At 61.0% G+C, this 22,117-nt stretch overlaps 1 protein-coding gene across 1 annotated transcript; it reads right to left on the bottom strand.

The window, feature by feature from the left end:
- Positions 1 to 1,178: 1,178 nt before the first annotated feature.
- Positions 1,179 to 19,309, bottom strand: EPPK1 (epiplakin 1). Its single transcript, XM_075415394.1, has 3 exons — positions 19,270 to 19,309; positions 4,884 to 19,175; positions 1,179 to 2,189 (listed from the first exon to the last, which is right to left on the bottom strand). Exons 1-3 carry the CDS (start codon positions 19,306 to 19,308, stop codon positions 1,179 to 1,181), a joined length of 15,342 nt encoding a protein of 5,113 aa, XP_075271509.1. The 5' UTR covers position 19,309.
- Positions 19,310 to 22,117: the final 2,808 nt, after the last annotated feature.

The raw sequence follows: 22,117 nt of genomic DNA on the forward strand, positions 1-22,117 counted from the left end.
ATTTGTCCCATCACCTTCTGAGCCCATGCAAACCTCCGGGCTACGCAGCCGGTTATGGTAGGGAGTTCCAGAGCTAAGCTACACTTCTTTCCAGCTATCAGCTATACAAGCTATGGCAATAAATCCGTTTTCCGGGACATTACTGGGTTGATGAAGGCAAATAGCCTAAGGTAATGCGTTTAAGGAGAGTAAGTTTCCTTCCATTAAACAGCAGTAGAATTATTCAGCCCTGAACTCTGTGGCAGAGTGGCTCTGGGGCGGCCTCCTCTCCAGGAGCGTGGCACGTGGGCTGAGTCAGCTCAGGACACAGGATGGCACAAGGAGCTGAGAAACGTGCAGATGACCCGGCTGGAGGGAACGGACCCTCCGCTGCTGGCTCCCCTGACCGTGGGTGGACAGACTACAAACATGGCACAGCAACGTCCACCGCAGGCTCTCACCTCTCGCCTGGACTCCACGGCACAGCTCCATGCAGAGGCTCCATGGAGACAACTGCGGGGAGGGACGGCACAGCACGGGAGTGACGCGAGCGTACCCACCAGTGAGAGACCAAACCACTCTGAGCCGAGGGTGTCTGCGGTCCAGACGCCCCCAGAACAATGAAAAAGACGTGAAGAGCAAACGCTGGGTATGGATCCCGTTCCAGCAACACCTGACCCCACCCTGACGTAGTGCCTAAAAGCAAATATGCTCTCCAAGCAAAATTCAGGTTTGAAAACCCACAATTCTAATAATGGCTGCAAATCTGCTAAAGAAAAAAATGTTCTTCATACAGAACAAAATTAGAAAGAGAATAAAAGTACTATTCTCACTGTACCTCATACAGCCGAAAAGACACAAATCCATTTAAACCTGGACGAGGAAAATGAGGACAAACATATTTCAGCAAAATAACCTGAGAAAACCCAGCCTGATTCCTGCGTTCCTGAAAGACTACGAAGACAAAAGACTTCATACGATAGACCACAATATTCAGGGGAATCACCTAAAAGCTATTCCTGGTGTGAGTATGCTATTGACAAAAAAAGTGAACAATAGGGAAATTCTTTTATAAGAATTATAATTTAAGAACAAGATCTAAAAAAAAAAGAAAAATACAAGCAGCAAAAGAAATATTCACAATACCTGAAATCCAACCCAGAGCCAGAACAAAGAAAAAGATGTAAAAAGATCCAAAATTATTTTCCAACAACAGGGAGAAAATAAAGGCCAGAATCTGGGTCAGGCACGCAGCGGCGGAGGAGCTGCATGTAGGTGAGGTTCTCGTGGGTGTTGGGGTCGAAGAAGCCCTTGGTGTCGTCGGTGGGGTCGGAGAGGATCTGGTTCATCTCCTGGTCAAAGTAGCCGCGGCGGTAGGCCACCTCCACGGGGAGGCGGTGGCTGTGCACGGGGTCGATGATGCCGCCGGTGGCGATCTGGGCCTCGAGCAGGCGGATGCCGTGCTCCTTGACGATGAGCTCCTTCTTCATGGCCTGGAAGAGGGAGATCTGGTCGCCGGTGTAGGGGTCGGTGTAGCCCGTCACGGCCCGCTCGGCCGACAGGAGCTTCTCCTGCAGCTCGCTGCCCACCAGCCCGGACGAGACGGCCTCGTCCACGGAGAGCTTCTTGTTGCTGAGCGGGTCAACGACGAAGCCGGTGGCAGCCTGCGCCTCCAGCAGCACCAGGGCCGTGCCCTGCCTCAGGATGCCCTTCCACATGGCCTGGTAGATGCTCATCTTCTCCATCTTGGCGGGGTCGGCCTTGGAGGGCACCAGCACGCCGGCGATGCAGCCCGTGCCGTCCAGGTAGCGCTTGACGGAGGCCATTTCCGTCACCTCCTCCACCGTCTTGGAGCCCTGGACCAGGTCGGCCAGCGTGTCCTTGTCGATGATGCCCGAGTCCACCAGGTCCGAGGCGGTCACCTGCCTCCGGAGGCCCGTGAATTTCACGCTGCTGCTCCGCTCCACCGCCTCCTGGACGAGGATGGTGAGGAGCCTTGCCAGCTCGTCCAGCGCCAGGCTCCCAGCCCGGACCTTCTGCAGCAGCTCCTGCCTCTTTTCCTCGGGGACGTACTTGGAGAAGAGGAGCTCCCATAGGGAGACCTTCCTGCCGTGGAAGCCTTCTACCGAGACCTCCACGGTGCGAGACTTCAGGGACCGCTCCAGCTCCCGCTCCCGCTCCAGCTCCCGCTCCCGCTCCCGCTCCAGCTCCTGCCGGGAGCCCGTGGCCTCGCCACTCTTGGCCGGTGGTGGGGCCTCCTGCTGCGTCGGCTTGTGGGCCAGGGCAGCGCCGTGGCCCTGGCCCTCAGCCCCGGCGACGATGGCGGTGAGGAGGGCGATCATCTCCGAGATGGTGACCGTGCCCGCCTTGTACTTCCGGAGGAGGTCCTGGCGCCGGTGGTCGGGGACGTAGCGGGAGAAGAGGAGCTCCCAGATGGTGACGCTCTGGCCCTGGAAGAGCCCCACGCTGACGGTGGTGCGGGCGGCCTGCAGGGCTTTGCGGGCCTCCTCGGTCAGCTGGTAGAGCACGGAGCCCTTGTCCATCAGCTGGAGCATCAGCAGCCCCGTGTCTGGGTCAGGCACGCAGCGGCGCAGGAGCTGCATGTAGGTGAGGTTCTCGTGGGTGTTGGGGTCGAAGAAGCCCTTGGTGTCGTCGGTGGGGTCGGAGAGGATCTGGTTCATCTCCTGGTCAAAGTAGCCGCGGCGGTAGGCCACCTCCACGGGGAGGCGGTGGCTGTGCACGGGGTCGATGATGCCGCCGGTGGCGATCTGGGCCTCGAGCAGGCGGATGCCGTGCTCCTTGACGATGAGCTCCTTCTTCATGGCCTGGAAGAGGGAGATCTGGTCGCCGGTGTAGGGGTCGGTGTAGCCCGTCACGGCCCGCTCGGCCGACAGGAGCTTCTCCTGCAGCTCGCTGCCCACCAGCCCGGACGAGACGGCCTCGTCCACGGAGAGCTTCTTGTTGCTGAGCGGGTCAACGACGAAGCCGGTGGCAGCCTGCGCCTCCAGCAGCACCAGGGCCGTGCCCTGCCTCAGGATGCCCTTCCACATGGCCTGGTAGATGCTCATCTTCTCCATCTTGGCGGGGTCGGCCTTGGAGGGCACCAGCACGCCGGCGATGCAGCCCGTGCCGTCCAGGTAGCGCTTGACGGAGGCCATTTCCGTCACCTCCTCCACCGTCTTGGAGCCCTGGACCAGGTCGGCCAGCGTGTCCTTGTCGATGATGCCCGAGTCCACCAGGTCCGAGGCGGTCACCTGCCTCCGGAGGCCCGTGAATTTCACGCTGCTGCTCCGCTCCACCGCCTCCTGGACGAGGATGGTGAGGAGCCTTGCCAGCTCGTCCAGCGCCAGGCTCCCAGCCCGGACCTTCTGCAGCAGCTCCTGCCTCTTTTCCTCGGGGACGTACTTGGAGAAGAGGAGCTCCCATAGGGAGACCTTCCTGCCGTGGAAGCCTTCTACCGAGACCTCCACGGTGCGAGACTTCAGGGACCGCTCCAGCTCCCGCTCCCGCTCCAGCTCCCGCTCCCGCTCCAGCTCCCGCTCCCGCTCCAGCTCCTGCCGGGAGCCCGTGGCCTCGCCACTCTTGGCCGGTGGTGGGGCCTCCTGCTGCGTCGGCTTGTGGGCCAGGGCAGCGCCGTGGCCCTGGCCCTCAGCCCCGGCGACGATGGCGGTGAGGAGGGCGATCATCTCCGAGATGGTGACCGTGCCCGCCTTGTACTTCCGGAGGAGGTCCTGGCGCCGGTGGTCGGGGACGTAGCGGGAGAAGAGGAGCTCCCAGACGGTGACGCTCTGGCCCTGGAAGAGCCCCACGCTGACGGTGGTGCGGGCGGCCTGCAGGGCTTTGCGGGCCTCCTCGGTCAGCTGGCAGAGCACGGAGCCCTTGTCCATCAGCTGGAGCATCAGCAGCCCCGTGTCTGGGTCAGGCACGCAGCGGCGCAGGAGCTGCATGTAGGTGAGGTTCTCGTGGGTGTTGGGGTCGAAGAAGCCCTTGGTGTCGTCGGTGGGGTCGGAGAGGATCTGGTTCATCTCCTGGTCAAAGTAGCCGCGGCGGTAGGCCACCTCCACGGGGAGGCGGTGGCTGTGCACGGGGTCGATGATGCCGCCGGTGGCGATCTGGGCCTCGAGCAGGCGGATGCCGTGCTCCTTGACGATGAGCTCCTTCTTCATGGCCTGGAAGAGGGAGATCTGGTCGCCGGTGTAGGGGTCGGTGTAGCCCGTCACGGCCCGCTCGGCCGACAGGAGCTTCTCCTGCAGCTCGCTGCCCACCAGCCCGGACGAGACGGCCTCGTCCACGGAGAGCTTCTTGTTGCTGAGCGGGTCAACGACGAAGCCGGTGGCAGCCTGCGCCTCCAGCAGCACCAGGGCCGTGCCCTGCCTCAGGATGCCCTTCCACATGGCCTGGTAGATGCTCATCTTCTCCATCTTGGCGGGGTCGGCCTTGGAGGGCACCAGCACGCCGGCGATGCAGCCCGTGCCGTCCAGGTAGCGCTTGACGGAGGCCATTTCCGTCACCTCCTCCACCGTCTTGGAGCCCTGGACCAGGTCGGCCAGCGTGTCCTTGTCGATGATGCCCGAGTCCACCAGGTCCGAGGCGGTCACCTGCCTCCGGAGGCCCGTGAATTTCACGCTGCTGCTCCGCTCCACCGCCTCCTGGACGAGGATGGTGAGGAGCCTTGCCAGCTCGTCCAGCGCCAGGCTCCCAGCCCGGACCTTCTGCAGCAGCTCCTGCCTCTTTTCCTCGGGGACGTACTTGGAGAAGAGGAGCTCCCATAGGGAGACCTTCCTGCCGTGGAAGCCTTCTACCGAGACCTCCACGGTGCGAGACTTCAGGGACCGCTCCAGCTCCCGCTCCCGCTCCAGCTCCCGCTCCCGCTCCCGCTCCAGCTCCTGCCGGGAGCCCGTGGCCTCGCCACTCTTGGCCGGTGGTGGGGCCTCCTGCTGCGTCGGCTTGTGGGCCAGGGCAGCGCCGTGGCCCTGGCCCTCAGCCCCGGCGACGATGGCGGTGAGGAGGGCGATCATCTCCGAGATGGTGACCGTGCCCGCCTTGTACTTCCGGAGGAGGTCCTGGCGCCGGTGGTCGGGGACGTAGCGGGAGAAGAGGAGCTCCCAGATGGTGACGCTCTGGCCCTGGAAGAGCCCCACGCTGACGGTGGTGCGGGCGGCCTGCAGGGCTTTGCGGGCCTCCTCGGTCAGCTGGTAGAGCACGGAGCCCTTGTCCATCAGCTGGAGCATCAGCAGCCCCGTGTCTGGGTCAGGCACGCAGCGGCGCAGGAGCTGCATGTAGGTGAGGTTCTCGTGGGTGTTGGGGTCGAAGAAGCCCTTGGTGTCGTCGGTGGGGTCGGAGAGGATCTGGTTCATCTCCTGGTCAAAGTAGCCGCGGCGGTAGGCCACCTCCACGGGGAGGCGGTGGCTGTGCACGGGGTCGATGATGCCGCCGGTGGCGATCTGGGCCTCGAGCAGGCGGATGCCGTGCTCCTTGACGATGAGCTCCTTCTTCATGGCCTGGAAGAGGGAGATCTGGTCGCCGGTGTAGGGGTCGGTGTAGCCCGTCACGGCCCGCTCGGCCGACAGGAGCTTCTCCTGCAGCTCGCTGCCCACCAGCCCGGACGAGACGGCCTCGTCCACGGAGAGCTTCTTGTTGCTGAGCGGGTCAACGACGAAGCCGGTGGCAGCCTGCGCCTCCAGCAGCACCAGGGCCGTGCCCTGCCTCAGGATGCCCTTCCACATGGCCTGGTAGATGCTCATCTTCTCCATCTTGGCGGGGTCGGCCTTGGAGGGCACCAGCACGCCGGCGATGCAGCCCGTGCCGTCCAGGTAGCGCTTGACGGAGGCCATTTCCGTCACCTCCTCCACCGTCTTGGAGCCCTGGACCAGGTCGGCCAGCGTGTCCTTGTCGATGATGCCCGAGTCCACCAGGTCCGAGGCGGTCACCTGCCTCCGGAGGCCCGTGAATTTCACGCTGCTGCTCCGCTCCACCGCCTCCTGGACGAGGATGGTGAGGAGCCTTGCCAGCTCGTCCAGCGCCAGGCTCCCAGCCCGGACCTTCTGCAGCAGCTCCTGCCTCTTTTCCTCGGGGACGTACTTGGAGAAGAGGAGCTCCCATAGGGAGACCTTCCTGCCGTGGAAGCCTTCTACCGAGACCTCCACGGTGCGAGACTTCAGGGACCGCTCCAGCTCCCGCTCCCGCTCCAGCTCCCGCTCCCGCTCCAGCTCCTGCCGGGAGCCCGTGGCCTCGCCACTCTTGGCCGGTGGTGGGGCCTCCTGCTGCGTCGGCTTGTGGGCCAGGGCAGCGCCGTGGCCCTGGCCCTCAGCCCCGGCGACGATGGCGGTGAGGAGGGCGATCATCTCCGAGATGGTGACCGTGCCCGCCTTGTACTTCCGGAGGAGGTCCTGGCGCCGGTGGTCGGGGACGTAGCGGGAGAAGAGGAGCTCCCAGACGGTGACGCTCTGGCCCTGGAAGAGCCCCACGCTGACGGTGGTGCGGGCGGCCTGCAGGGCTTTGCGGGCCTCCTCGGTCAGCTGGTAGAGCACGGAGCCCTTGTCCATCAGCTGGAGCATCAGCAGCCCCGTGTCTGGGTCAGGCACGCAGCGGCGCAGGAGCTGCATGTAGGTGAGGTTCTCGTGGGTGTTGGGGTCGAAGAAGCCCTTGGTGTCGTCGGTGGGGTCGGAGAGGATCTGGTTCATCTCCTGGTCAAAGTAGCCGCGGCGGTAGGCCACCTCCACGGGGAGGCGGTGGCTGTGCACGGGGTCGATGATGCCGCCGGTGGCGATCTGGGCCTCGAGCAGGCGGATGCCGTGCTCCTTGACGATGAGCTCCTTCTTCATGGCCTGGAAGAGGGAGATCTGGTCGCCGGTGTAGGGGTCGGTGTAGCCCGTCACGGCCCGCTCGGCCGACAGGAGCTTCTCCTGCAGCTCGCTGCCCACCAGCCCGGACGAGACGGCCTCGTCCACGGAGAGCTTCTTGTTGCTGAGCGGGTCAACGACGAAGCCGGTGGCAGCCTGCGCCTCCAGCAGCACCAGGGCCGTGCCCTGCCTCAGGATGCCCTTCCACATGGCCTGGTAGATGCTCATCTTCTCCATCTTGGCGGGGTCGGCCTTGGAGGGCACCAGCACGCCGGCGATGCAGCCCGTGCCGTCCAGGTAGCGCTTGACGGAGGCCATTTCCGTCACCTCCTCCACCGTCTTGGAGCCCTGGACCAGGTCGGCCAGCGTGTCCTTGTCGATGATGCCCGAGTCCACCAGGTCCGAGGCGGTCACCTGCCTCCGGAGGCCCGTGAATTTCACGCTGCTGCTCTGCTCCACCGCCTCCTGGACGAGGATGGTGAGGAGCCTTGCCAGCTCGTCCAGCGCCAGGCTCCCAGCCCGGACCTTCTGCAGCAGCTCCTGCCTCTTTTCCTCGGGGACGTACTTGGAGAAGAGGAGCTCCCATAGGGAGACCTTCCTGCCGTGGAAGCCTTCTACCGAGACCTCCACGGTGCGAGACTTCAGGGACCGCTCCAGCTCCCACTCCCGCTCCAGCTCCCTCTCCCGCTCCAGCTCCTGCCGGGAGCCCGTGGCCTCGCCACTCTTGGCCGGTGGTGGGGCCTCCTGCTGCGTCGGCTTGTGGGCCAGGGCAGCGCCGTGGCCCTGGCCCTCAGCCCCGGCGACGATGGCGGTGAGGAGGGCGATCATCTCCGAGATGGTGACCGTGCCCGCCTTGTACTTCCGGAGGAGGTCCTGGCGCCGGTGGTCGGGGACGTAGCGGGAGAAGAGGAGCTCCCAGACGGTGACGCTCTGGCCCTGGAAGAGCCCCACGCTGACGGTGGTGCGGGCGGCCTGCAGGGCTTTGCGGGCCTCCTCGGTCAGCTGGTAGAGCACGGAGCCCTTGTCCATCAGCTGGAGCATCAGCAGCCCCGTGTCTGGGTCAGGCACGCAGCGGCGCAGGAGCTGCATGTAGGTGAGGTTCTCGTGGGTGTTGGGGTCGAAGAAGCCCTTGGTGTCGTCGGTGGGGTCGGAGAGGATCTGGTTCATCTCCTGGTCAAAGTAGCCGCGGCGGTAGGCCACCTCCACGGGGAGGCGGTGGCTGTGCACGGGGTCGATGATGCCGCCGGTGGCGATCTGGGCCTCGAGCAGGCGGATGCCGTGCTCCTTGACGATGAGCTCCTTCTTCATGGCCTGGAAGAGGGAGATCTGGTCGCCGGTGTAGGGGTCGGTGTAGCCCGTCACGGCCCGCTCGGCCGACAGGAGCTTCTCCTGCAGCTCGCTGCCCACCAGCCCGGACGAGACGGCCTCGTCCACGGAGAGCTTCTTGTTGCTGAGCGGGTCAACGACGAAGCCGGTGGCAGCCTGCGCCTCCAGCAGCACCAGGGCCGTGCCCTGCCTCAGGATGCCCTTCCACATGGCCTGGTAGATGCTCATCTTCTCCATCTTGGCGGGGTCGGCCTTGGAGGGCACCAGCACGCCGGCGATGCAGCCCGTGCCGTCCAGGTAGCGCTTGACGGAGGCCATTTCCGTCACCTCCTCCACCGTCTTGGAGCCCTGGACCAGGTCGGCCAGCGTGTCCTTGTCGATGATGCCCGAGTCCACCAGGTCCGAGGCGGTCACCTGCCTCCGGAGGCCCGTGAATTTCACGCTGCTGCTCCGCTCCACCGCCTCCTGGACGAGGATGGTGAGGAGCCTTGCCAGCTCGTCCAGCGCCAGGCTCCCAGCCCGGACCTTCTGCAGCAGCTCCTGCCTCTTTTCCTCGGGGACGTACTTGGAGAAGAGGAGCTCCCATAGGGAGACCTTCCTGCCGTGGAAGCCTTCTACCGAGACCTCCACGGTGCGAGACTTCAGGGACCGCTCCAGCTCCCGCTCCCGCTCCAGCTCCCTCTCCCGCTCCAGCTCCTGCCGGGAGCCCGTGGCCTCGCCACTCTTGGCCGGTGGTGGGGCCTCCTGCTGCGTCGGCTTGTGGGCCAGGGCAGCGCCGTGGCCCTGGCCCTCAGCCCCGGCGACGATGGCGGTGAGGAGGGCGATCATCTCCGAGATGGTGACCGTGCCCGCCTTGTACTTCCGGAGGAGGTCCTGGCGCCGGTGGTCGGGGACGTAGCGGGAGAAGAGGAGCTCCCAGACGGTGACGCTCTGGCCCTGGAAGAGCCCCACGCTGACGGTGGTGCGGGCGGCCTGCAGGGCTTTGCGGGCCTCCTCGGTCAGCTGGTAGAGCACGGAGCCCTTGTCCATCAGCTGGAGCATCAGCAGCCCCGTGTCTGGGTCAGGCACGCAGCGGCGCAGGAGCTGCATGTAGGTGAGGTTCTCGTGGGTGTTGGGGTCGAAGAAGCCCTTGGTGTCGTCGGTGGGGTCGGAGAGGATCTGGTTCATCTCCTGGTCAAAGTAGCCGCGGCGGTAGGCCACCTCCACGGGGAGGCGGTGGCTGTGCACGGGGTCGATGATGCCGCCGGTGGCGATCTGGGCCTCGAGCAGGCGGATGCCGTGCTCCTTGACGATGAGCTCCTTCTTCATGGCCTGGAAGAGGGAGATCTGGTCGCCGGTGTAGGGGTCGGTGTAGCCCGTCACGGCCCGCTCGGCCGACAGGAGCTTCTCCTGCAGCTCGCTGCCCACCAGCCCGGACGAGACGGCCTCGTCCACGGAGAGCTTCTTGTTGCTGAGCGGGTCAACGACGAAGCCGGTGGCAGCCTGCGCCTCCAGCAGCACCAGGGCCGTGCCCTGCCTCAGGATGCCCTTCCACATGGCCTGGTAGATGCTCATCTTCTCCATCTTGGCGGGGTCGGCCTTGGAGGGCACCAGCACGCCGGCGATGCAGCCCGTGCCGTCCAGGTAGCGCTTGACGGAGGCCATTTCCGTCACCTCCTCCACCGTCTTGGAGCCCTGGACCAGGTCGGCCAGCGTGTCCTTGTCGATGATGCCCGAGTCCACCAGGTCCGAGGCGGTCACCTGCCTCCGGAGGCCCGTGAATTTCACGCTGCTGCTCCGCTCCACCGCCTCCTGGACGAGGATGGTGAGGAGCCTTGCCAGCTCGTCCAGCGCCAGGCTCCCAGCCCGGACCTTCTGCAGCAGCTCCTGCCTCTTTTCCTCGGGGACGTACTTGGAGAAGAGGAGCTCCCATAGGGAGACCTTCCTGCCGTGGAAGCCTTCTACCGAGACCTCCACGGTGCGAGACTTCAGGGACCGCTCCAGCTCCCGCTCCAGCTCCCTCTCCCGCTCCAGCTCCTGCCGGGAGCCCGTGGCCTCGCCACTCTTGGCCGGTGGTGGGGCCTCCTGCTGCGTCGGCTTGTGGGCCAGGGCAGCGCCGTGGCCCTGGCCCTCAGCCCCGGCGACGATGGCGGTGAGGAGGGCGATCATCTCCGAGATGGTGACCGTGCCCGCCTTGTACTTCCGGAGGAGGTCCTGGCGCCGGTGGTCGGGGACGTAGCGGGAGAAGAGGAGCTCCCAGACGGTGACGCTCTGGCCCTGGAAGAGCCCCACGCTGACGGTGGTGCGGGCGGCCTGCAGGGCTTTGCGGGCCTCCTCGGTCAGCTGGTAGAGCACGGAGCCCTTGTCCATCAGCTGGAGCATCAGCAGCCCCGTGTCTGGGTCAGGCACGCAGCGGCGCAGGAGCTGCATGTAGGTGAGGTTCTCGTGGGTGTTGGGGTCGAAGAAGCCCTTGGTGTCGTCGGTGGGGTCGGAGAGGATCTGGTTCATCTCCTGGTCAAAGTAGCCGCGGCGGTAGGCCACCTCCACGGGGAGGCGGTGGCTGTGCACGGGGTCGATGATGCCGCCGGTGGCGATCTGGGCCTCGAGCAGGCGGATGCCGTGCTCCTTGACGATGAGCTCCTTCTTCATGGCCTGGAAGAGGGAGATCTGGTCGCCGGTGTAGGGGTCGGTGTAGCCCGTCACGGCCCGCTCGGCCGACAGAAGCTTCTCCTGCAGCTCGCTGCCCACCAGCCCGGACGAGACGGCCTCGTCCACGGAGAGCTTCTTGTTGCTGAGCGGGTCAACGACGAAGCCGGTGGCAGCCTGCGCCTCCAGCAGCACCAGGGCCGTGCCCTGCCTCAGGATGCCCTTCCACATGGCCTGGTAGATGCTCATCTTCTCCATCTTGGCGGGGTCGGCCTTGGAGGGCACCAGCACGCCGGCGATGCAGCCCGTGCCGTCCAGGTAGCGCTTGACGGAGGCCATTTCCGTCACCTCCTCCACCGTCTTGGAGCCCTGGACCAGGTCGGCCAGCGTGTCCTTGTCGATGATGCCCGAGTCCACCAGGTCCGAGGCGGTCACCTGCCTCCGGAGGCCCGTGAATTTCACGCTGCTGCTCCGCTCCACCGCCTCCTGGATGAGGATGGTGAGGAGCCTTGCCAGCTCGTCCAGCGCCAGGCTCCCAGCCCGGACCTTCTGCAGCAGCTCCTGCCTCTTTTCCTCGGGGACGTACTTGGAGAAGAGGAGCTCCCATAGGGAGACCTTCCTGCCGTGGAAGCCTTCTACCGAGACCTCCACGGTGCGAGACTTCAGGGACCGCTCCAGCTCCCGCTCCCGCTCCAGCTCCCGCTCCCGCTCCAGCTCCTGCCGGGAGCCCGTGGCCTCGCCACTCTTGGCCGGTGCTGGGGCCTCCTGCTGCGTCAGCTTGTGGGCCAGGGCAGCGCCGTGGCCCTGGCCCTCAGCCCCGGCGACGATGGCGGTGAGGAGGGCGATCATCTCCGAGATGGTGACCGTGCCCGCCTTGTACTTCCGGAGGAGGTCCTGGCGCCTGTGGTCGGGGACGTAGCGGGAGAAGAGGAGCTCCCAGACGGTGACGCTCTGGCCCTGGAAGAGCCCCACGCTGACGGTGGTGCGGGCGGCCTGCAGGGCTTTGCGGGCCTCCTCGGTCAGCTGGTAGAGCATGGAGCCCTTGTCCATCAGCTGGAGCATCAGCAGCCCCGTGTCTGGGTCAGGCACGCAGCGGCGCAGGAGCTGCATGTAGGTGAGGTTCTCGTGGGTGTTGGGGTCGAAGAAGCCCTTGGTGTCGTCGGTGGGGTCGGAGAGGATCTGGTTCATCTCCTGGTCAAAGTAGCCGCGGCGGTAGGCCACCTCCACGGGGAGGCGGTGGCTGTGCACGGGGTCGATGATGCCGCCGGTGGCGATCTGGGCCTCGAGCAGGCGGATGCCGTGCTCCTTGACGATGAGCTCCTTCTTCATGGCTTGGAAGAGGGACATCTTTTGTCCTGTGTAGGGGTCGGTGTAGCCTGTCACAGCTCTCTCTGCAGAAAGAAGTTTTTGTTGTAGCTCGCTGCCCACCAGCCCGGACGAGACGGCCTCGTCCACGGAGAGCTTCTTGTTGCTGAGCGGGTCAACGACGAAGCCGGTGGCAGCCTGCGCCTCCAGCAGCACCAGGGCCGTGCCCTGCCTCAGGATGCCCTTCCACATGGCCTGGTAGATGCTCATCTTCTCCATCTTGGCGGGGTCGGCCTTGGAGGGCACCAGCACGCCGGCGATGCTTCCAGTTCCCTCAAGGTATCTTCTCACATTATCCATTTTTGCTATGTCTTGTGCTGACTCTTTTCCTTCATGAAGTTTTTCCATTGTTTCATCTGTAATTATCTGTGCACTGAGAAGTTCTGATGCTGTGATTTGTTTTCTGATTCCTTGGAACCAGACATCACTTCTGTTCTCTTCTTTTTCTTTAATGATTTTTAGTATTGTATCAATAATTCCTTGAAGAATGTGATGGGATTCCTCTTTATATTTTTTCACCAGTTCTTTTCTTTTCTCCTCAGTTATGTACTCAGAGCAGAGAAGCTCCCACAGCGATAATACCTGTCCTTTGTATTTTCCAACAGGCACTTTTACCTTTGTCGATAAAAGTGCATTTTTCGTTTGTTCATCAATGTAGAAATAGTCATCTTCTTCTCCCATGAGCTGCAGCAGGTACAATCCAGTATCTCTGTCTTTTGAACATCTGTGCAGGAGCTCACTGTAAGTGATTTTCTCACGAGTGTTTGGATCTATAAAACCTTTACTGCCGTGATCTGGATCAGAAAGTCGTAGAAACATATTGTCATCCAAGCAGCCGCGCCGGTAGGCCACATCCAGGGGGAGGCGGTGGTTGTGCACGGGGTCGATGATGCCGCCGGTGGCGAGCTGCGCCTCGAGCAGGCGGATGCCGTGCTCCTTGACCATCATCTTTTGCTTTATCGCCTGGAAGAGGGATATTTTGCTTCCTTCATGAGGATCTGTGTATCCTGTCACAGCTTTCTCTGCTGACAGGAGCTTCTCGTGCAGCTCGCTGCCCACCAACCCGGACGAGACAGCTTCATCCACGGAGAGCTTCTTATTTTTCAGTGGGTCAATGAGAAAACCAGTGGCAGCCTGTGCCTCCAGCAGCCCCAGTGCACATTGCTCTGTGAGGAGGCCCTTTTTCAGGGCCTGGTAGATGCTCATCTTCTCTTTCCTTGATGGGACTAAAACCCCTGCGATGCATCCAGTGCCATCCAAGTACCTTTTGATGGTGTCCCTCTTTGTGAGTCTGGCAAGCGTGAGACTCCCATCCTGCAGCTGGTCTATAGTTTTCTTGTCAATAATCTCGGAGTTAAACAGTTCTGATACTGACACATCACCGCGCAGTCCTTTAACCTTGAGGGCTTCTGCTCTTTGCTCTGTATCCTCAATTATTTTGAGGATGAGGGCTATAAGATCTTCCAGTGTGAGAGTTTTGCTTTTGTACTGCATCACCAGTTCTTTCCGTTTCTGCTCGGAGAAGTAATGAGAGCAGAGAATTTCCCAGATGGAAACTGCTTGGTCCTTAAACTTTCCAACTTTCACTTCAAGGAGCTTTGAGCGCAAAACCTGTTTTGTAGACTCATCAATGTAGAAGTACTTTCCTCCTTCCTGTACAACCTGTAGCATGTACAACCCAGTCTCTGAATCTTGGACACACCTCTCCAGGAGCTGCATGTAGGTGAGGTTCTCGTGGGTGTTGGGGTCGAAGAAGCCCTTGGTGTCATCGGTGGGGTCGGAGAGGATCTGGTTCATCTCCTGGTTGAAGTAGCCGCGGCGGTAGGCCACCTCCACGGGGATACGGTGGCTGTGCACGGGGTCGATGATGCCGCCGGTGGCGATCTGGGCCTCGAGCAGGCGGACGCCGTGGCTCTTGACAATCAGTCCTTGGTTCATAGCTTCAAATAGGGATATTGGGGCTTTTGTGTAGGGGTCGGTGTAGCCCGTCACAGCTCTTTCTGCGCTGAGTAGCTTTTCAAAAATCTCCCTGCCAATTAGCCCTGCAGTTAGTGCTTCCTCCACTGAAAACTTCTTGTTTTTCTCTGGGTCAATGATGTAGCCAGTGGCAGCCTGCGCCTCCAGCAGCACCAGTGCTGTCCCTGGCCTCAGGATGCCCTTCCTCATGGCCTGGTAGATGCTCATCTTCTCATTGCTCGGCTGTATAAGGACCCCTGCTATGTAATTGCTGCCCTCCAGGTACCTGCGGACAGAGTCCATTTCAGTGACTTCTTTGACTGTTTTCTTCCCCTCTTTGAGCTCATCGAGGGTTTTTTTGTCTATAAGTTGAGACTGGAAGAGGTCACTGGCAGACACACTTTTCCGCAGGCCCTTGAATGCAAACGCCTTGCCTTGTGTCTCAGTCTCTTTGATGATTGTGGTGACAATTGTTACGATTTCATCCAGCGCTTCGATATTCTCATCCTTGTACCTTTGCACTAGCTCTCTTCTCTTGCTGTCTGAGAGGTATTCAGAGTTGAGAAGGTCCCAGACTGACACTGTCTGTCCTTTGAACCGCCCTGTGTTGACACAAACAGTCACAGACTTCAGCACCTCCATGGTTTGCTCATCCACACAGAACATGGAGTTTTCTGACAGAGGAAGGAGCCAGAGACCTGACTCAGGCTCACGAATGCACCGATCCTTCAGCTGCTGGTAGGTCACGCTCTCCTTTGTGTTCGGATCAAAAAAGGTTTTGGTGCTGTCATTCAGCTGAGAGAGGGTTTGGTTCAGGTCCTCATCGTAGAAGCCGTATCTGCATGCAGCCTGGAGTGGAAGGTGATGGTGGTGAATGGGATCAATGACCCCTCCTGTGGCCAGCTGGGCCTCTAGCAAGGGAACAGCATCTTCCAGGGGAATCAGCTCTTTCCTGAGGGCTTGGCATAAGGAGATAGAGCTCCCCGTGTAGGGGTCTGTGTAGCCGGTCACTGCCCTCTCAGCTAGAAGGAGTTTCTCGGTGAGCTCTTCACCAACAACAGCTGCTTTCACGGCATCCCTCACGCTGAGTTTCTGGTTCGTTGCTGGGTCAGTGATGTACCCTGTGGCTGCCTGAGCTTCTAGCAGCCTCAGGGCAGCCCCAGGGAGGAGGACATTATTTTTCATGGCGTCATAAAAGCTCATCTTCTTTTTGGATGCCTCTACGAATACCCCAGCGATGCTGCCTGTGCCCTGCAAGTACCTCTTCACACTCTCCATTGCAGCCACTTCCTCGGGAGTCCTTATGCCCTGAGCCAATTCTTCAAACGTCTTCTCCGTAATGATGCCAGCATCCAGCAGCCAGACGGCAGGGACACTGCCCCGCAAACCTTCCAAGGTGATGTGGGTGCGGAGTTTCATTTCCATCTCCCCAACAAGTCTGAGCACAAGAGCAACCAGCTGCTGCAGCGACATTTCCTCAGACCGGAACCTCTCCACCAAGTCGCTCTTCTGCTCCTCAGTGAAATACCCGGAGTGGATTAGCTCCCATAAGGAGACCCCTTTTTCCTTCACCACAGTTTCCTTAAAAATCCGCTGGATTTGTTCGTCGGTGTGGGCAGGAGCAGCTGTCTGTGGCAGAGGCAGCAAGTGGAAGCCGGAGATCTCGTCCTTCTGGCAGCGCTTGATTAGCTCGGCGTAGGTCACGGTCTCTTTGCTGTCTGGGACGCAGAAAGCTCTGCTGCTGTCACCGGGCTTAGAAAGGGCCTTGCTTGTGTCCTCATCCAGGCACCCTCGTTTCTGGGCAGATTCTATGGGGATATAGTGGCCACATGTTGGGTCAATTATGCCTCCTGTAGCCATCTGCACCTCCATCAGCTGCATGGCCTGTTTGTCAGCAACCAGGCCCTTCTTCATCGCCTGAAAGAGGGGTATCTTCTTGCCTGTGAAAGGATCTTTGTAGCCTGTTACAGCTGCTTCCGCATGCTGCAGCTTCTCGTGGACTTCTGGCCCAATGACTCCCTCCTTGATGGCATCATCCACACAGAGTTTCTGGTTGTTCACTGGGTCGATGATGAAGCCTGTGGCAGCCTGGGCCTCCAGCAGTGGGAGGGCAGATCCTGGTACCATGATGTTTTTCTTCATGGCCTCGTAAATGCTTATCCTCTGGTTTGATGGCTGGAGTACAATCCCCCCGATGCTGCCAGAGCCGTAGAGGTACTTTCTGACAGAGTCCATGCGCAGGACTTCCTCCGGAGTGACAGATCCCTCCAACAGCTTCTCAAACAGGGCCTTGTCAATGATGCCTGTTTCCATCAGGTGGTAAGCACTGACGCTGCCTCTCATGGCCGGGAACTTGATGGGGGCCCATTTCTTCATTTCTTCCTCTAACATGCTTCGAATTTGCTCCAGGGTGAGCTTCCTCAGCTGGTAGTGGTTGAATATCTCTCGGCGCCTCGCCTCGCTGAAGTACTCGGAGTTCAGCAGGTCCCACACCGAGACCTTCTCCCCTCGTAACCGCCCAAACCTGACCGGCAGCCAGGAGCTCCTGAACACCCGTCTGGTGGCGTCGTCAATGAACTGGCGCTTCCTGCTGTTCAGAGGAAGGAGGCAGAGCCCGGTGGATGGCTCTGTGATGCACTTCTCCTTCAGCTGCAGGTAGGTAAGGTTCTCGTGGGTGTTGGGGTCGAAGAAGCCCTTGGTGTCATCAGTGGGATCAGAAAGGATTAAGTTCATCTTCTTGTCAAAGTAGCCGCGGCGGTAGGCCACCTCCACGGGGATGCGGTGGCTGTTGACGGGGTCGATGATGCCGCCGGTGGCGATCTGGGCCTCGAGCAGGCGGATAGCATGCTCCCTGACGATGAGCTCCTTCTTCATGGCCTGGAAGAGGGAGATCTTATTCCCTGAGTAGGGATCTCTGTAGCCAGTGACGGATTTCTCTGCAGTCAGTAGCTTATCATAAACATCCGGGCCAATGACGTTCGCTCTTAACGCCTCATCCACAGAATACCTTTTGTTGGCAGCTGGGTCAATGATAAATCCAGTAGCAGCCTGTGCCTCCAGGAGGATCAGTGATGTTCCTGGCCTTAAAAGTCCTTTCCGCTTTGCCTGGTAGATGCTGATCTTCTCCTGGGAGTCAGGAAGTAGGAGCCCACCGATGCTACCAGTCCCTTGCAGGTACTTTTTGACAGTGTCCATGCTGACAACTTCTTTGGCTGATGTTTCTCCCTCCTTCAGTTTCTTAAACAAATCTTTGTTGATGATTTCAGAGCTCAGGAGCTGGTCAGCTGTCACTCGGTCCCTCAGTCCTTCAAAGGTGACATTAGCAGTGGAAGCCATTTCCTCAACGGTGGCACTGACTGCCTTGCCCAATTCTTGCGTAGAGAGCGTTCCTGCAAGGTACTGCTGGGTGAGAGCAGCTCTTTGCTCACTCTGGATGCAGTCTGAGAAGAGGAGCTTCCAGAGAGACACCAACTTTCCCTTGAATTTACCTAAAGCAATGGGTACCTGTGTGTTTTCCAGAGTTGTTTGGGTCCTGTGGTCAAAAAAGAGGTGGGCTCCCTCGGATCCTTCTCTACTGTCTCCACCAAGTGGCATCAGAAGGAGCCCCGTGTTGGGATCAGTGACACAGCGCTTGAGCAGGTCTGCGTAGATCAGATTCTCCTTGGAGTTGGGGTCAAAGAACCTTTTCATGTCATCAGTAGGACTGGAGAGCAGCTGTCTTGTGGCCTCGTCCAGGTACCCCCACTTGCAAGCTGTCTCTGTGGGGACACGGAGGTGCCTGCCTGGAGCAATTATACCTCCTGTGGCCATCTGAGCCTCCAGAAGGCAAATGCCGTGATCCTTGGGGATAAAGCCCTTCTTGATGGCTTGGAACAGAGAGAGCATTTCTCCAGTGTAAGGGTCCCTGTATCCAGTGATGGTCGTCTCAGCTGAAGACAGTTTCTCGTGAAGCTCTGGGCCGATGAGACCGACTCTGACAGCCTCATCAACTGAGTAGGTTTTGTTCTTTATGGGGTCTGTCAGGCTGCCGGTGGAGGCCTGGACTTGCAGGAGCATAAGAGCAGCACCAGGCATGAGGAGATGTTCTCTCAGTGCCTGGTAAAGGCTTTTCCGCTCACCGGAAGGCAGGACAACACCAGCCACGCTCCTCGTCCCATGCAAGAACTGCTGAACGGAGTCATTCTCTGCTACCTCCTGGGCAGAAACTCTTCCCTCCTCAAGACCTCTGAACGTGTCAGGGCTGATGATGCCAGAGTCCAGCAGGTCCCTGCTGCTCACCCTCCCTCCCAGCCCTTGGAATGTGATTTGTAGGGGAAAGAGGAGGAAGCCAGTGACTGGATCAACAACACACCTCTTTATAAGCTCCTTATAAGTGACCCTCTCCATAGTACTGGGGTTGAGGAACCCTTTGTTGTCCTCGTTATTGGGGTCAGAGAGGAATTGTCTCATCTCTTCATCTAAATATCCTCTCTCACAGGCAACATCTGCTGGGAGCCGGCAGCCAGTGGCTGGGTCAGTGATGCCTCCAGTTGCAATCTGGACCTCTAGCAGCCGAGTACCTTGCTCCCTCCCAATCAGGTCCTTCTGGATTGCCTGGTAGAGGGAGATTTTCTCTTCTGTGTAGGGGTCCACGAAGCCAGTAGCAGCTCTCTCTGCAGAGAGCAGCCTTTCCTTCAGCTCCAGCCCCACCAGCCCCAGCAGCACAGCTTCTGCTACAGAAACGTGCCTGTTCTTCACCGGGTCGATGATGAAGCCCGTGGCTGCTTGGGCCTCGAGAAGACAGAGTGCTGAATCCAAACTCAGAAGATGCTCTGTGGTGGCATCATAAAAGCTCATTGTCTTCTTCAAAGCCTCTACATATACTCCAGCAATGCTGCCAGCTGCCTCCGAGGGCTGACTAGAAGCATCCATCACCGTCACCTCCCCGTCAACTGCTTTTTTCTGTTTGCAAGGCAGTATGTCCTCGTACAAGTGCTTTGCTCCTGGCTTGTCTTCCTGGGGAGAGATGGGGGCAGCATGGCCGTTCACCGCTGGCTTGCTCTCCATCCTCTGCTGCACTCCTTTCACAGTTGTCGAGACAATCTAGAGAGAGGTGAGAGAATGGGAAAGCTCAGCAAGCAACCAACTTTTCTGTGGTTTGCATGCTAAATATGGTGAAAAAAAGACAAATGAATACCTCACAGGCAGAAGGAAGAAACAGGCAAAGGCTGAGCATGTTCAGGGCAGTGCGCTGGTCCCTGTCCCTGCCATGCTGAGCCAGAACTGCACCCTCTGCTTTCTGAGCTAGACTTGACGGGTGTGCTAGGACATCTCCGTGTGAGAGAGAGACTGGAGCAGAAGAACTTGTGGGCCCTGTGAAGCACTGGCTTGAGGAAGGCCTGGCTCCTGTGAGGAGTAAAGCCCCCCATGAATTGTCACATGCATTTGACCACCAGTCTGAATGCTGTCATAGATGGCTTTACAGGAAAGACAGACCAACAAGGCGAGGTGGTGGAGTTGCTCTTTATGTGAGGGAGCAACTGGAATCTATGGAGCTCTGCCTGGGGGTGGATAAAAAACAGGCTGGATTGATGAGCTGAGGCCAGTTGTGTGAGGCTCAACAAGACCAAGGGCCGGGTCCTGCCCTTGGGTCACAACAACCCCACACAACGCTCCAGGCTTGGGGAGGAGAGGCTGGAGAGCTGCCCGGCAGAAAAGGACCTGGGGGTGCTGGTCGACAGCCGGCTGAGCAGCAGCCAGCAGTGTGCCCAGGTGGCCAAGAAGGCCAACGGCATCCTGGTTTGGATCAGCAATGGGGTGGCCAGTGGGAGCAGGGCAGGGATCGGGCCCCTGTGCTCGGCACTGGTCAGGCCGTGCCTTAAGTTCTGTGTTTGGTTTCGGGCCCCTCACTCCGAGCAGCACATGGAGGGGCTGGAGCGTGTCCAGAGAACACAAAAGCTCAGAGGGTTGTGCTCAGTGGCGCTGAGTCTAGTTGGAGGCCTGTAACTAGTGGGGTTCCTCAGTGGTCAGTTCTCAGCCCAGTCTTGATTAACTTCTTCATCAATGACCTGGATGAAGGGACAGAGCGTACCCTCAGCAAGTTTGCTGATGACACAGAACTGGGAGGAGTGGTGGATACCCCGGCAGGCTGTGCTGCCATCCAGCAAGACCTGGACAGGCTGGAGAGCTGGGCAGAGAGGAACCTGATGAGGTTCAACAAGGGCAAGGGCAGGGTCCTGCACCTGGGGAGGAACAACCCCAGGCACCAGTACAGGCTGGGGTGGCCCTGCTGGAGAGCAGCTCTGCGGAGAGGGACTGGGAGTGCTGGGGACGACAGGGTGACCCTGAGCCAGAAGCGTGCCCTGGGTGCCAAGAAGGCCGATGGGATCCTGGGGTGCATCAAGAGGAGTGTGGGCAGCAGGGCGAGGGAGGTTCTCCTCCCCCTCTGCTCTGCCCTGGGGAGGCCCCATCTGCAGTGCTGTGTCCAGTGCTGGGCTCCCCACTTCAAGAAAGATGAGGAGCTACTGGAGAGAGTCCAGCACAGGGCTATCAGGATGAGGAGGGGACTGGAGCATCTGTCCTAGGAGGAGAGGCTGAGGGAGCTGGGCTTGTTCAGCCTGGAGAAGAGAAGGCTGAGAGGGGACCTTAGAAATGCCTCTAAATATCTGCAGGGTGGGGGTCAGGAGGATGGGGCCAGACTCTTCAGTGGTGCCCAGCGACAGGACAAGGGGCAACGGGCACAAACTGAAGCAGAGGAAGCTCCAGCTGAACCCGAGGAAGAACTTCTTCCCTCTGAGGGTGACAGAGCCCTGGCCCAGGCTGCCCAGGGAGGCTGTGGAGTCTCCTTCTCTGGAGATATTCCAACCCCAGCTGGATGCGGTGCTGTGCAGCCTGCTCTGGATGACCCTGCTTGGGCAGGGGGTTGGGCTGGGGGATGCCCAGAGGTCCCTTCCATCCCTGCCATGCTGGCATTCTGTGTGACTCTGTGCAGAGCTCGTCCCTGCAGAGAAGCCTTGCGCAGCGCTTCCCAGGCCTGGAGGGCAGCTGGGCTTGGGGCAAAGCACCAGCCAAGGACAGCACCCTCCGGGCAGTGCCGGCACTCGCTCGGGCTGCTGCCGACACTGGCACAGAGACGAGCAAACCCCGAGCGAGCGCGGAAAGGCTGCTCCCCTCTGCCAGGGCCGGGGTCAGCCCGCGCCCCCCGCACACCGCCCGCGGCGGCACCGGTCAGGCTGGGAGCAGGGCTGGGGCCACCACACGCCTGGAAGAAGCCCCGGAGGCCCTTTCGCTGGTGGTCACCGCTGCACTGAGGGGGGGTCTCTGCCCTCTGTGCCTGGCTCAGGAAGCGTGGGAAGGGGGGGCCAGCGCAGCTGCAGCGGGTGGGTGCAGCCGGCAAGCGTCCCTGCCCACAGCCGTGTCCCGCGGCGAGCATCCCTGCCCGCAGCCGTACCCCGTGGGGTGTCCCTGCCTGCAGCCGTGTCCCGTGGGGTGTCCCTGCCCACAGCTGTACCCAGTGGGGTGCCCCTGCCTGCAGCCATGCCCAGCGGTGAGCATCCCTGCCCGCAGCCGTGTCCCGCGGTGAGCATCCCTGCCCGCAGCCGTGCCCCGTGGGGTGCCCCTGCCCGCAGCCGTGTCCCGCGGCGAGCGTCCCTGCCTGCAGCCGTGTCCCGCGGCGAGCATCCCTGCCTGCAGCCGTGACCCGTGGGGTGTCCCTGCCTGCAGCCGTGCCCCGTGGGGTGCCCCTGTCTGCAGCTGTGCCCAGCGGCGAGCATCCCTGCCCGCAGCCGTGCCCCGTGGGGTGCCCCTGCCTGCAGCCGTGACCCGTGGGGTGTCCCTGCCCACAGCTGTACCCTGTGGGGTGTCCCTGCCCACAGCCGTGCCCCGTGGGGTGCCCCTGCCCGCAGCCGTGCCCAGTGGCGAGCATCCCTGCCTGCAGCCGTGCCCCGTGGGGTGCCCCTGCCCACAGCTGTACCCTGTGGGGTGCCCCTGCCCGCAGCCGTGCCCAGCGGGGTGCCCCTGCCCACAGCTGTACCCTGTGGGGTGTC

The sequence above is a fragment of the Opisthocomus hoazin genome, chromosome 3 (genome assembly GCF_030867145.1).
Source record: "Opisthocomus hoazin isolate bOpiHoa1 chromosome 3, bOpiHoa1.hap1, whole genome shotgun sequence".
Classification (NCBI taxonomy): Eukaryota; Metazoa; Chordata; class Aves; order Opisthocomiformes; family Opisthocomidae; genus Opisthocomus; species Opisthocomus hoazin.

Coding starts and splice junctions, on each gene's coding strand:
- EPPK1 (XM_075415394.1), bottom strand. CDS start 19,308: ATGCTCAGCCTTTGCCTGTTTCTTCCTTCTGCCTGTGAG. Junction 19,176..19,269: donor TTCTTCCTTCTGCCTGTGAG/GTATTCATTTGT, acceptor ACCTCTCTCTAG/ATTGTCTCGACAACTGTGAA. Junction 2,190..4,883: donor CACCGGCCAAGAGTGGCGAG/GCCACGGGCTCC, acceptor GGCTCCCGGCAG/GAGCTGGAGCGGGAGCGGGA.